We start from the raw sequence: 12,396 nt of genomic DNA, 5'->3' as shown, positions 1-12,396 counted from the left end.
TGGAGGCTTTGCACGGTCCCCACCTTGTCGTGCGTCGGAGAGCCGGGGCCATGGGAAGAAAGATGGCCTGCCATTGGTGAGGGATCCTGCCGCCTAAGCAGGAGCTGGTTAGGGACAGTGGAGCATGGGCAGTGGAAGAGCGAGTGGACGCCAGGCCTGCTGGGTTGTGTCTGTCCTCACCCCCTTGAAGGGACCAGCCCGTGCTTGGTCAACCGACTGAGGGAAGGAGGAGCCGGGTGGCCTCCACTACCGCCTGAACCTCCCTGGGAGCATTTTGAGCACATCAGGCTGTGATTGCCGGCCAGGTGCTGCCTCTCCTGGAGACAAGCTTCCCGGGTGTCCCCACAGGGGTGCCAGGAGGTGAGATTGAGATACTGGCAGTGGGACCCCGGCTGCATTAGAATTTAGGGTGATTCTGGTCATGTTGGTGCAGAGTGGAGAGCTGCGCTCGTGGTGTTTTGTTCCCGGGAAAATCAGAGTGCTTACAGCATTGCTGACTGGTGAGGGGTAGAGTGCGGTGCTGGGACAGCTGGTCATGGACACGCCAGTGCCTCCCCCTGCTCCCCCATTGCCCCCTATCCAGACATCTAGGTGCAAGCCCGGCCTCCTCACCCAGTGTGGCTTCTGCCGTAGGCGGCTGCTCTTATGTTTTATCTCATGACCAGAAAGAAAGGTGGAAACTAGCATTTATTAAGCACCTGTCGTGTGGCAGACAGGTGCTTTCATCTGCCCACGCGTAGTCTTGCCCACGTTTTGTAAACAGGGAAACAGGCTGAGGGATGGAGTGCATGTCAGTGGTGTGCGGACAGGCCACGATGGCAGGTTTAGGGCCCCTCCTCTCCTGTGCCCTGCGTTCACACGTCCTGGCGGACTGCCTGACATGGGTGGAGATCACTCCCAGGGACCCGAGTGGTGAAGGTCGGACAAGCCTCGAAGGATCAAGTCCGTCTTGGCTCCACTGTCCCCTCCTGGTTGCCGTGCTTGCCTCTGCCCTGCCCTGTTCTGTGACCTGCATGCTCTCAGGACACTTGGGACCCACCTTCACATGGGCCCTGGGCCCAGGAGCTCCCCAGTGGACCCACATCGTGAAGTTTGTGTCGTTCAGTCTCAATATTCTTGTTTCATACTGTATGAACAAGATTTTGCTGTGTGAGCAAAATCTATCACAATTTGCAAACTCCTAAAATATTCAGTTCTGTTTTTGCACAAATGCTTTCACCTCGTTTTTTTTAATTAAAAAAAAATGTTTTTAATGTTTATTCATTTTTGAGAGGGAGAGACAGAGCGCGCAAGTGGGGTTGGGGCAGAGAGAGAGGGAGACACAGAATCGGAAGCAGGCTACAGGCTCTGAGCTGTCAGCACAGAGCCCAATGCAGGGCTCAAACTCACTAACTGTGAGATCATGACCTGAGCCGAAGTTGGATGCTGAACCGACTGAGCCACCCAGGCGCCCCTCATTTTTTATTTTTTATTTATTTTCAGATTTGTGAACTACAGTGTCAGTTTTATTTATTTATTTTTATGTTTATTTATTTTGATAGAGCGAGCATGAGCAGGGGAGGGGCAGAGAGAGACAGAATCCCAAGCAGGGTCCACACTGTCAGCTCAGCACCCAACATAGGGCTCAATCTCACAAACCATGAGATCATATATAACCTGAGCTGAAGTCAAGAGTCAGACGCTTAACTGACTGAGCCACCCAGGTGCCCCCCTTCACCTCATTTTTTTAAAAGTACCAAATGTTGACCAAAATCATGGTGATTCCTCACGTAGGATTGCTTCCTCTGGTTGGTGCCATATGTCAAGTGACGTGCCCCATCAGTGGCTCCTGTGTGTGGACAGGAAAAGCTCTCTTGCTCTCAGGAGGCTGCCATGGCATGCCCTGGAGATGTGGGACCTGGTGGTCAGGCCCACCAGACTCTAAGGCTTGAGTGTCACCTTAGGTGGGACATGGTCTGACTTTGGTAAAGGTCACTGTAATGGGTGGTGGGTCAGAGCATCGTCTTGCCTTGTGTGTGGTGCCGTCTTGATGACATCAGCCCTTGGATTTTGCTCTCTCTGTGACACAGTAGATGAGTTCACCTCCTCACCCCCTGCCTCGCACCCTCTGTGGGCCTAGCACCTGACCACACTTTCAACTTCGGCTCTATTTTTGTCTGATCTATTGCAGCGCACAGACGTTTTTGTTTCAGGAATGACAAATACCTGGAGGAATGCCACCCTAACTGCCGTTTCCCCTGTGGCGGGGTTAGTGGCTGCCAGGGGAGGCAGCGTGGCGCAGAAGGGCGGCTTCTGAGGCGTGCAGTGACCCTCGGGGACAAGCCTGTGGGAGGGCAAGGGTGCCAGCCTCTCGTTTACTTCACGGTATAAGTGGTGTTATTACTTTAATTCTGTTAAGACAACTAAGAAAAATGTGTAAAACATCATTAGCTCCGTGACACCCCGTAAGGTGGCAGGTCAGGTGCGTCATGGCACACAGAGCCGCTGGACCACACATGGTGACGTGAAGGTCCCGGCCTTCAGGGAGACCGTCACTGTTGAGGGCTGTCTTGGATCAGACGGCGACTCTGGCTGTCCTCTGTTTGGGACGCCAGCTGCGGTCCCTGCAGCTCACTGCCCACCTCCATCAACCTGACGGCGATGTGGGGTGTCGCTCCAACTCCATCATTTCGTTCCACGTGTTATGTGGAATAATCCTAGGAGGTGGTGCCTCAGCACCCAGCGGTGTGGTCCAGCTCCGGTGGGGTGAACACTTGTTTCTGTGCCTTTATCAGATGTCAGGACAGCGTACCGTCCCCCTACCATCCTTTGAAAAGGGCCCATTAGCGTTTATTTCTTTCATATCATTGTGAACTCATGGGTTGAATCACATGTGAAGGGTCCAGTGGACTGCAGTTCTGACCCTTTTTGAAGCTCAGGGATAATCGCCCTGCCTGTGGCCAGGGAATCCTCTTCTGGTCGGCACCCACATCCCTTTGATGTGACCCAGGAGTGTTTGGCTGTTGCCTGCCTGTCTGGCAGGACAGGCTGCTGGAAGCCGCATGTTACCAGCCCCAGACCTGGGACCCAACACTCATCCAGGGAGCCCTGGTTTCTGGTCCCGGAGAAAGCCGTTTCAGGACCATGATCCAGTCAGTAGCAGTGCTCATTCATACCGATTCAGCCACTGTTTCTAGATTGTTCAGAAACACAGCTTCATGCTAGTGGTTCTCAAATTCCAGACTACAGATCTTCAGTGTTCTGTAAGACAATGGTGTTTCCTCTCTTGTGGCAGCAGTAAGAGTCCTGGGAATTTCTGGGAAGGTTCTGTGCTGTGTGGGAACAGCAGCCTGCGTGTGTGCCCAACACTCTACTGGGTGCCGCTGGACGGGAAGCAGGGTGGCCTCCCTCCCTGTGGGTCCACAGGGAGGTCCCACCCTGTGTGCTGGAGTGAGCAGGTCTTCTGGGCAGAAGGTCTTAACTGTGCCCTCCCGCTTTCTTCTGGCCTCAAATTGTTGAATCAGTGTCTGAGGATCGTCCTGCCTCGGACACCCTCCAGATTCCTTTCCTTTCTCTACAGCCCAGTGATTGTTACTGGCGATGCCTGGGCGCTGGCCTCTGGGACCAGTGCTCCAGGCATGCTCTCCCCCAAATCAAGTCTGTCTTGGGGGAAAGAGCTCATCAGCGTCTATGGCCTCTGCCCCGTCCTGTGATCCCCCTTCCTCCGCCCAAGGGGACTTAGGTCCCAGGTGATTCTTCTCTTGATCTAAGAGCCGCCTTCCCTGTCCACCTCTAGCACTGAGTTAGGTTTGACCTCAAGTCCTTGCAATGCACGGTCTGCAGACCAGCAACTTGGTGTCACTTGGGAGCTTGTCAGGACTGCGGATTCTCAGATTGTTCCCCAGACCCACTTTATAGCAAAGTACCTTAAAACTCAGTGGCTTCAGGCAACAGTCATTGTATATTCTTCACGATCCTTGGTGTCTGGGATTTAGGCAGGGCTCAGCCAGGCCCTCTTTTGTTCCAGCTTGACCTGTTTCCTGCCTTCGCAGGAGTGGAGCCGGGTGGGGGCGCAGAGGTGGTGGGGTGCTGCCTGCGTTGGGTTTGGGGGTACCTGGCCATAGTGTGGGGCAGGGGCGCTATGGGGGTGGGGCCGGGGTGGGGCACTGCTCTCCTCCAGCCCACTTCCTTCCGCCGGAAGTCCACACCCAAGTGCACTTGTAATTCCAAGTGGTTTCCAGGATGTTGTCAATTAGAGTCTAAGTCCCCGATTAAAGTTTAAAAAGGTCTTTCTTTCTCCATGAATATTCCAGAGACTCGTGTTTTGGAGGCTGTTTGCAGTAGGAAGCCCGTGTGTGTGTGTGTGTGTGTGTGTGTGTGTGTGTGTCCGTGTGTCCGTCCTTCCTGGAGGTTTGCTGCAGGGCCCAGTGACAGCCTCATGAGGACATGAGCCTGTGCAGGCCATTCAGTGCAGTCCTCTCGTTTTACCAGGGTTTTGAGGGCTTAAAAAATAATAAAGCCAGATGAATAATTTTATGCCTATGTACTCAAAGCGGAACAATTGATGTTCCAGTTTCCAGAGTGTCTTACGTGTTGTGTCTTCAGAAGGATTAAATATAAATTAAAGAGGTTGATAGAGGTGCTCTATAGTTCCGAGAAAAAGTGTGGATACCAGTCAAAAAGGTTGATCAAGAAAAGAGAGATTTATTCTTTGTTTTCTTCAAGTTTGTGTCTATTTATGTGTATGTGTTAGAATTGTGTGGGTTGTTTTATGTTCTGTTAGCCTGTCCTTACCTGATGGTCACTCTAATAAAGAAGGTAATTAAAGTTATTTGACTTTTTGTTTTCATGTAAGAAGCTTAGGATAGAGTCTGGAATCAGTTGGCTTTGAGAAATCTTGATTTTTGAGGAAGTAAAGTTTCACGATAATTAGCTAATTTTTATATCTGCACCCAAAGCCTTCTTTGACAGAAGGGACATTTTCATTATGTAAATCTAAATCAGAAACAAATTTTAAAGAGTAACCATTTCCTCTAAACATTTTCTTGCTCAGGAAAGAAGACTTCTCAGAGGTTAGTGGGAAGCAGTAGCTGTCATAATCTTCTCACGGCTGCTGGGGTCACTCTTGTCCTTGCTTCCAGCTCTACGTTCTGTCATTTTGAGGTTTTCTAGTGTTGTTATTTTGCAAGTGGATCCGATTAGGGTGATAGTAAACATTTTTACATACATAACACTGCATATGAATATGTGTTCCTTCACTTTTGGTCACGAATGTGTGAATCAGGAACTTTTAAGAAAGGTTTCCAGGACCAGACTAAGATAGGACCCAGGTTAAATGTCTGCCATACGACGTTACTTCTCTTTCCTCCCCAGGTTCACCCCCATTTCTCAATGTGGGACTTGTCTCACCATTGAGCTGAGTTGAGGGCAGATCTCAGTTAACGCTCTTCCTAAGTCACAAGGATGTAGACTTAGTGAGACAGGCCGCTCGTGTCAGTGTTAGAGTGCAGGCGCTGCGAGGGTTAGCGAGCCGTCCACGTGGGCAGTCCTCGAAGCTTCCTGCCCAGCTCTTTCTGAGTAAGACTCCAGGGTATTTAGGACAGAAAGTCTGTAACGGCCTGTTAACACAGGGAATGTAGGCGATTTATTTAAATTTGGTGCTACTTGTACCTTGCTTTGCTTATCCAGTTTTAGTAATGCTCTTTCCTAGAAATCTCAAGTCATAGCACTACTTTTTTAAAAGTTTTGTTTATTTACATAATCATTGAAGTAATTTAAGATCTCACGACCTTGAGATCAGAAGTCGCAGGCTCTGCTGACTGAGCCAGCCAGGCCCCCCTACAGCTCTACCTTAATCACTTTTGTCCAAATAGGACCAACTAAGATTTAGATGAAAATTTTCTGAAAAGTGGTTGTTTGGGCATTTTACATTTAAAAGAATCTGTTACCTTAAATATTTATTTGCCTGCTTTTCACATGAGTTTATCCTGACATACATATATAAACGTGTAATTAGGAAATCGTTCTATTCTAACTGTTCTTTTATTTTCTGAGTGGTGAGCACTTGGGATTAAAGCACACCATTAAAAGCTGTCAATTTTAACAAGGAAACTCAGCTCAGCCTCTTAGTTTACTTGCTGGATCCAGCATGCAAGGAGAAATAGATAGTAAACTTAGAGCAAGCAAAGAATGAATCCTCATTTCAGAAATTCTGGCTTAGGATGGTATTCTCATGCAGTCCTACAGCTCCGTGGTGCGTAGGTCTGTGTAGAAGCTTCAGGACACGACTACACAACCGCTGCCTTCTGGGCCCGGAAAATGGAGGACATGGGCTGTGATCAGCAGCCGGCCTAGGCAGGGAATATCTGCGAGTCAATGGAAGCACCCTCCCTGGGCTGCTGTGTCCTGACTGCACCCTGAGAAATTTGGAGGGGTCCCGGGCATCTCGTGTGGCTTCCCTCCGAGCTGGACTCTTCCCGCCCACTGGGAAAACACTGCCTCCCTTCCATCAAGACTGGTTGTTTAACTTGCAGTTCAGCATGTTCTGACACTACCTGATGTGCGAGAACAGTATCCAGGTTGCATCAGTGAGGTTTGAAGAAAGCCTGGTGTATACAGAAATGGGAGTCTTACAGACTGATGTTAATTAAGGGACAGTTGTGTACGTTGTCTGAATAACAAGGCACAGACCACTTAAAGAGATTTCCCCCAAGTTAGAAGATTAGATCACTCACAATATCAGGAACGTTCTGTAAGGGGTGGGCCTCGTCTTACTCTTCAGTAAGAGTGCTGAGTTTTACTAAGTGATTACCAGTGCGCTAAGAAGTGGTCACATTTTGTGCAGTGGAAAAAGAAATTGGGATTTATTAACTGCTCTTTCTCTCTTTTTGCCAGATTTAGAAATGGCTGTTGCATACTGGAATTTAGTGTTATCTGGAAGGTTTAAATTTTTAGATCTTTGGAACAGCTTTTTATTGGTAAGTGTCCTTCTGCTTCTTGCTGTGTGTGCCCAGTGTGAGGGGTCAGCACATTGTGTGGCTGCCCGTGTTATCTGACCGGGGGGTTCTGTACCGTGGCTGCCAGGCAGTTGGTGAGCGGCCGCGGGCTTCACCACCACGAGGAACGGGCAGGGCTACCCAAGGCTGGATTCAGAAGGGCTCCCGGCAGCCCCGCGGGACTCTCAGGCTGGGGTTTCAGATGACTCGCATGCCTCCCCTTGTCTGCAGAACTCCAACTACCTGGCTCTAGGCTTCCCGAAGCAGCAGTGACACACGTCCTGTGAGCTCATACGGGCTCCAGACTGCGGGTTGTATCCTGTTGTCCAGCTTGTCCACAGTCTGCTACGCTTTAAGATGTGGTTTATGATGCTAACTGAGCAGGAAAAAGGAGGGTTTCGCTGGGCTTCCCTCAGGAGAGTCTCTGACCTGGAGGGGCCTCCTCGGTGGGGGAGCCCCCGGCCTGGGGGAAGGGAGAGAGGCGTCGCTGTTTGAAGCGTGTGGAGCACCAGGGTCCCCTCCAGAGCAGACAGTCACGTGATGGCAACGTGCCCACATCTCCCGCGTGGACTCCTCTGCGAATGTGTGAGGCCTGGCTGAGGACCGTCTTCCCGCTGGGGGCCGTGTGTGGGGTCCTCCTCAAAGCAGCATGGGGAAGCCGATGTGCAGGTTCACAGCCTGCGTCACGTTTAGTCCGCTCTGCCACTCACTAGTTTTGTGGCCAGTGCCCTCGAGTGCAGGCGTTCCCCAGGGACCCTGCTCATGTGCCCAGAGACGGCACCGTGGGGACAGCAGCACGTTGGGGACGAGCACAGAGCCCTAGGCCTGAGAGCGGACAAAAGCCTAGACTCTCAGTGTGGACGAAGGCTCCCACAGCACAGTGGAAACAGGTTAATTGAGGCCGGGACGACAGGCGGGGTATGCAAGGAAGGCCGCAGAAGTCCACATGTGGTTGGGTGGCTTCTGGGTCATCTGTGAATATACTCGCCTCTGCCACACGAGTGCAGAGGCGGGTGTGGGTGTGGAGCTCTATGCCCGAAGGGGAGGGGGGGGGGGGGGGGGGAGGGGGCGGAGCCAGCGCCCCTCCGCCCGCTGAGAGTCACAGCACAGATGCGTGTTGTCCACGCGTGTGGCGTACCTGAAATCTGAAAAATGGCCCATCCCACTGCAGGACCCACCTGGCGTGCAGAGAAGTACATGTATCTGTGTGCCACAGGCCGGGTGTCCCGCACCGTATGCCAATTGGCTGGGCGTTAGGTGGAGCTTTAAAGCATTGCCCTTGTATTGGAGTGAAACAGATTATAATCTCTATTTTAAATGTTTATTCTGTTTTTAAACAAGTCTGCTTTTGTGTATTTGCACATTGGCCTCACGTAGCTCCTACCATACCCAGAACACTGTCATTACTTCTGACCACATGTGATGGTGCCGGTTCCCCATCGCGGTGTGTGCTGAAGTAACGAGGCCGCTGGGATGCCCAAGGGTCACGTCTGTTTCTTAAGTCTGGTGGGTTTTTTTCTCTCGTGTATTAGGAACATCACAAAAGATCAATCCCAAGGGACACTTGGAACCTTCTGCTAGATTTTGGAAATATGATTGCAGATGATATGTCTAACTATGATGAAGAAGGTACGGGAAGTTGTAGTGCTTCAGATGATGTCCAGAAATGCTGATGTGCAGACTGCTGGGGGCAGGACGGTGGTGACCTTCTCCAGCTGCCTCTGGACCCCGCCCCTCAGTGCAGTGGGGGTGGTGGTGATGACAGTATTACCCTCTTTTTATGTCTTGTCAACCACACGAGAAAAATAGGGCTTCGTATTTAGTTTAATTTAGGAGGACAACCCCCTAAACAAACTAAAGCATTTCAAAAGTGGATGTGCAGAGAGCCCTGCGGCAGAGCCGTGGGAACAAACAGGCTTGGAAGCCGCTCTTCCAGGTACGTAATCCTGGGTGGCGCCTCAGGCTAGGCATTCTACCATGTGAAGATTCCAGCTGGTATAACATGATCACATATTCATGGTCCCCACCCTGAGATGTTTGAGGACAGCCAGTCAGGGAGCATTTGTGTGCCCGCCACCATGGGCACTGTGCCGCTTTAGGGAAGGACACAGTCTCAGCCTGCCCACTGCATGCTCCCTCAGCGCCCAGCTTGGAGGCGACCGCTCTGGGGCACCTGTGGCGTTGCATGTCTGTGTGCGTCCCCAGCACTCAGCACAGAGCGGGCATTTAATAAACGTGAATAGTTGACCATAGACAGAAGCCCAGGGAGTGTGGCTGCGGTGGCGAGACGTGGCTGGTCTGCAGAGGAGGGGCCGGCAGTTTACAGTGAGTGTGTTCCTGGCCAGCGGGGTTGGGGTGGTCTGGGCTACCTGGGGGTGGTGGGGAGGCTGGGCCTGGAGAGGCAACCGGCCCAGGGAGAAAAGGGTGCAGTGTTTTGCAGGGCAGGTGGAAGGCCCTGTGCCTGGTCCCGACTGCCTGGAACAGGGGCCCAGGCCTTGCAGCTGGCCGGCCCCGAGTGCCTGGTCGCTAGAGGCCACGTCCGCACAGGAGCACCAGTGCTGGCCTGGGGTCTGGCTACAGCAAGAGGAATGGATCTCACCGGCAATCCTTCCAGAGAGATGGGCTGTGAGACGACTCACTTGAGCTCCTGAAACACAAATATTGACTGCAGAAAGAATGCTCTGGATATAAAAATACTGCTCTAGACTGGTTTTTAAAGATCTGTGTTTGCTTTCCTGTAGGAGCGTGGCCTGTTCTGATAGATGATTTTGTAGAATATGCACGGCCAGTCGTGACGGGTGGTAAGCGCCGCCCTTTCTAGGCAGAGAGTGAAGCTGCACGGACACCGAGATCAAGTGCCTCCTCCCAGGAGCCCTGGCGCCCGCCTGACCTCCCCCTGCACACAGAAAGGGCTGAGTGGACACGTAAGGAGCTCCTCAGAAGACGCTGCTTCAGGATGTCTGGGGATGGTCCTGTGGCTGCTGCTTTAGGAAATTTCTACATGATTTTTATCATATTTGTGAAAAAGTCACCCAGAGCCTGTTTGCAGATCTGCAGAGTGTGCGGTTGAATCGGCGGCTCCCGTGAAGGCGCATGAACACACGGCTCGCACAGATCCCGCTGAGCCACGTTGTAATCCTACCTGTGAAACAGTGTCTGTGCCCTTGGTGGGACGCTGTATTTCTCTGCAGGCCAAAGCTAGTAGGAATGTGTCCTAAAAAGGATCTGGACACAGATCCTAACACTTTTTAAACTTACTGCCGGGAAATCAAGACTTCTGTTTTCTGAATTATCAAGCATCTGGATTTATTGGGTCTGTTTTTATTTTAATTTCCCGTAGATGTTCATGTGAATGTGCTTTCACGGTTCCTGACATGCTGCAGTCTGCATGGTGACAGCACCCGTCACCATGGGATTCCAGGGACATTTTATCATGTACTGTTTACAAGTCAGCTGGTCTGTCCTGTCCAGTGTCATTTGAATGAGCTTCCGAAAAAGTTTTGTAAAGTATGCTTTAGAAAAAAAAAAAAAGTATTTTATTACGTTTAAAAAGACATTTTTCCCTGAAAAGTATTTCTTTTATGAGCAATGGATTATAGATTCAGAAATGGAGTGAGTTTGTTCCCTCTGGCCCTCTGCGTGGTTGCGCACATTCGGAAGCTACAGTACACACCGTTACCCGAGACGCCCAGACGGGAAGGCCCCGTCTCATTTACGTCTGCAGTGTGTGACCGTCGCATTACCATCTGTGAGAGGAGGCCGTCCGGCGAGGCATGGACTCTGCCGTGTTGTCTGATGGTGAAGCCTGTGACGTTACCTGTTCCTCCTGTTGGGAAAGCTCCTGTGTGTTCTAAAAATCACTGTGCAGACCCTGCATTATATTTGAAAAGATCTTCACGTCCCAAGTGTGCCTACTACCCTGTCTGCAATCCCATTTATGAGACAGATAAACTGGGGTCACTTCACAGGAGAGGAAGTTCACAGTGGACTTTCCGTGAATGGGCAGTGTGCCTAAAATGTGACTTTCAAAATTGGGATTCAGCATTTCAGGAAGCTTCTGTGCCCATGGGAGGTGTTCGTGTGCTTGCCATGTGTGAACTGTTTATACTTCCAAAGAGGAGTCATTCAGAGAGGCCGCAGGCTGTCCGGGTGGGAAAGGGGGCTTGAGGCCTGCAGGCCAGAGTCTGGGCTGGGTTGGGCCCTACACAGATGCACGACTGAGTCCCGCGGTGTCTCCTGGGCCTGTACTTCCCCGTCTGCCACAGGGTCAACAGGCCCGTCTCTGCCTGCCAGCCTGTGGTTCTAAGAGAGCATACACTTTATGTAATAAAAACATCAACAGCTTTAAAGCATCCTTCGAGGCTTCGCAGATTCTTGCCGTGTAAGTGTTCATGGAGGAGGCTGTAGGTCTGCAACACCTTGTTCTTAAGATTCGAAGTTGTGGGAGTGGGGGGGCTTCTGTGCACTTGGTCATCAGTAAATAACGGAACATTAGTGGCCGGACAAAGGCTCTTCAAGATTGCGGTTTCTTCCATTCTGTTTATTTAAAGCACGCGTGCCATGAAAAGTGCTAAGAGCTTTGGAAATGTTGAAATAAAATATGTTCTCTGGTGTGGCAGTGGTGGTGCACTTGTAACTCTATTCTCGATTGCTCAGATGCTGCTGGATGCCACGGGACCAGCGGGAAAACGGCCCCTCTGGGGACATCCCACCCATGTTCAGCCTGCCTGCTCACGTAGATGGCCGCACCCCAATACACAAAGCTTGGCCATTTAGTTTCCTTTTCGTGACCGCATAATGCATTAAATAAATATGGTTGTTTGTGTGTGAAGAGTTGTAGCTCTCTTGTAACCGGCAGAATCTCCCTGAGCTGCTGGGAATCCTGTGGGAGGACACATGGACATGCAAACCAGGAATATACAGAGAATACACGAGACCCCCAAATAGAACAGGCTGAATAAAGACGTGTTACCTGTGTCTCCCGGAGTAGACATGACCCCATCTCCATCTTGGGGATATATTCACGTCACTGCTTCACTTGAACTTCGTGCACGTCGTCCAAGTACAACACTCCAGGCCACATGGGGGGAGGCACACTGTGGTTGGAGGCGCTCGGCCCAGGCTCAGTAAGTGCTGCTGGACAAGGCAGGGATGGTGTGGGGGAGCTGCTGGCCACCTCAGGAAAGGTTTCCATGGCCTCAGGGTCAGCAAGAGAAATGAGCCGGGAAACTCCTCTGCCCTCAACAGTAGCTGTTTCTGCCAAAGGACACTTCCACCCACGAAGGGCAGTTGTCTGGATAGAGGGCTGCAGTGTGGACAAGGAGCCGGTGTGCCTCCCCCACCAGGCCTCTGTGCTGGAATTATGTTCCAGGGCTTCCTTTGTAACAAGTGCTGAGTTAACGCTCTGTGTGCTCAAGTGCAG

At 51.3% G+C, this 12,396-nt stretch overlaps 1 protein-coding gene across 6 annotated transcripts in view; it reads left to right on the top strand.

The window, feature by feature from the left end:
- Window positions 1-11,805, top strand: part of DCUN1D2 (defective in cullin neddylation 1 domain containing 2) — a 31,691-nt gene extending 19,886 nt beyond the window's left edge. For 3 of the 6 annotated variants that reach the window (XM_042980619.1, XM_042980634.1, XM_042980624.1), the window contains 3 exons: window positions 6,874-6,956; window positions 8,507-8,603; window positions 11,631-11,805. In XM_042980619.1, coding sequence (XP_042836553.1) covers window positions 6,874-6,956; window positions 8,507-8,603; window positions 11,631-11,713 — 263 coding nt within the window. In that variant the 3' untranslated portion in view covers window positions 11,714-11,805. Of the gene's footprint in view, window positions 1-6,873; window positions 6,957-8,506; window positions 8,911-9,414 lie in introns of all 6 variants that reach the window. The other 3 variants (XR_006215521.1, XM_007075275.3, XM_007075278.3) reach the window with 3 other exon arrangements.
- Window positions 11,806-12,396: the final 591 nt, after the last annotated feature.

The sequence above is a fragment of the Panthera tigris genome, chromosome A1 (genome assembly GCF_018350195.1).
Source record: "Panthera tigris isolate Pti1 chromosome A1, P.tigris_Pti1_mat1.1, whole genome shotgun sequence".
NCBI classification, from domain to species: Eukaryota; Metazoa; Chordata; class Mammalia; order Carnivora; family Felidae; genus Panthera; species Panthera tigris.
This window is presented reverse-complemented; position numbering and strand designations above follow the sequence as displayed.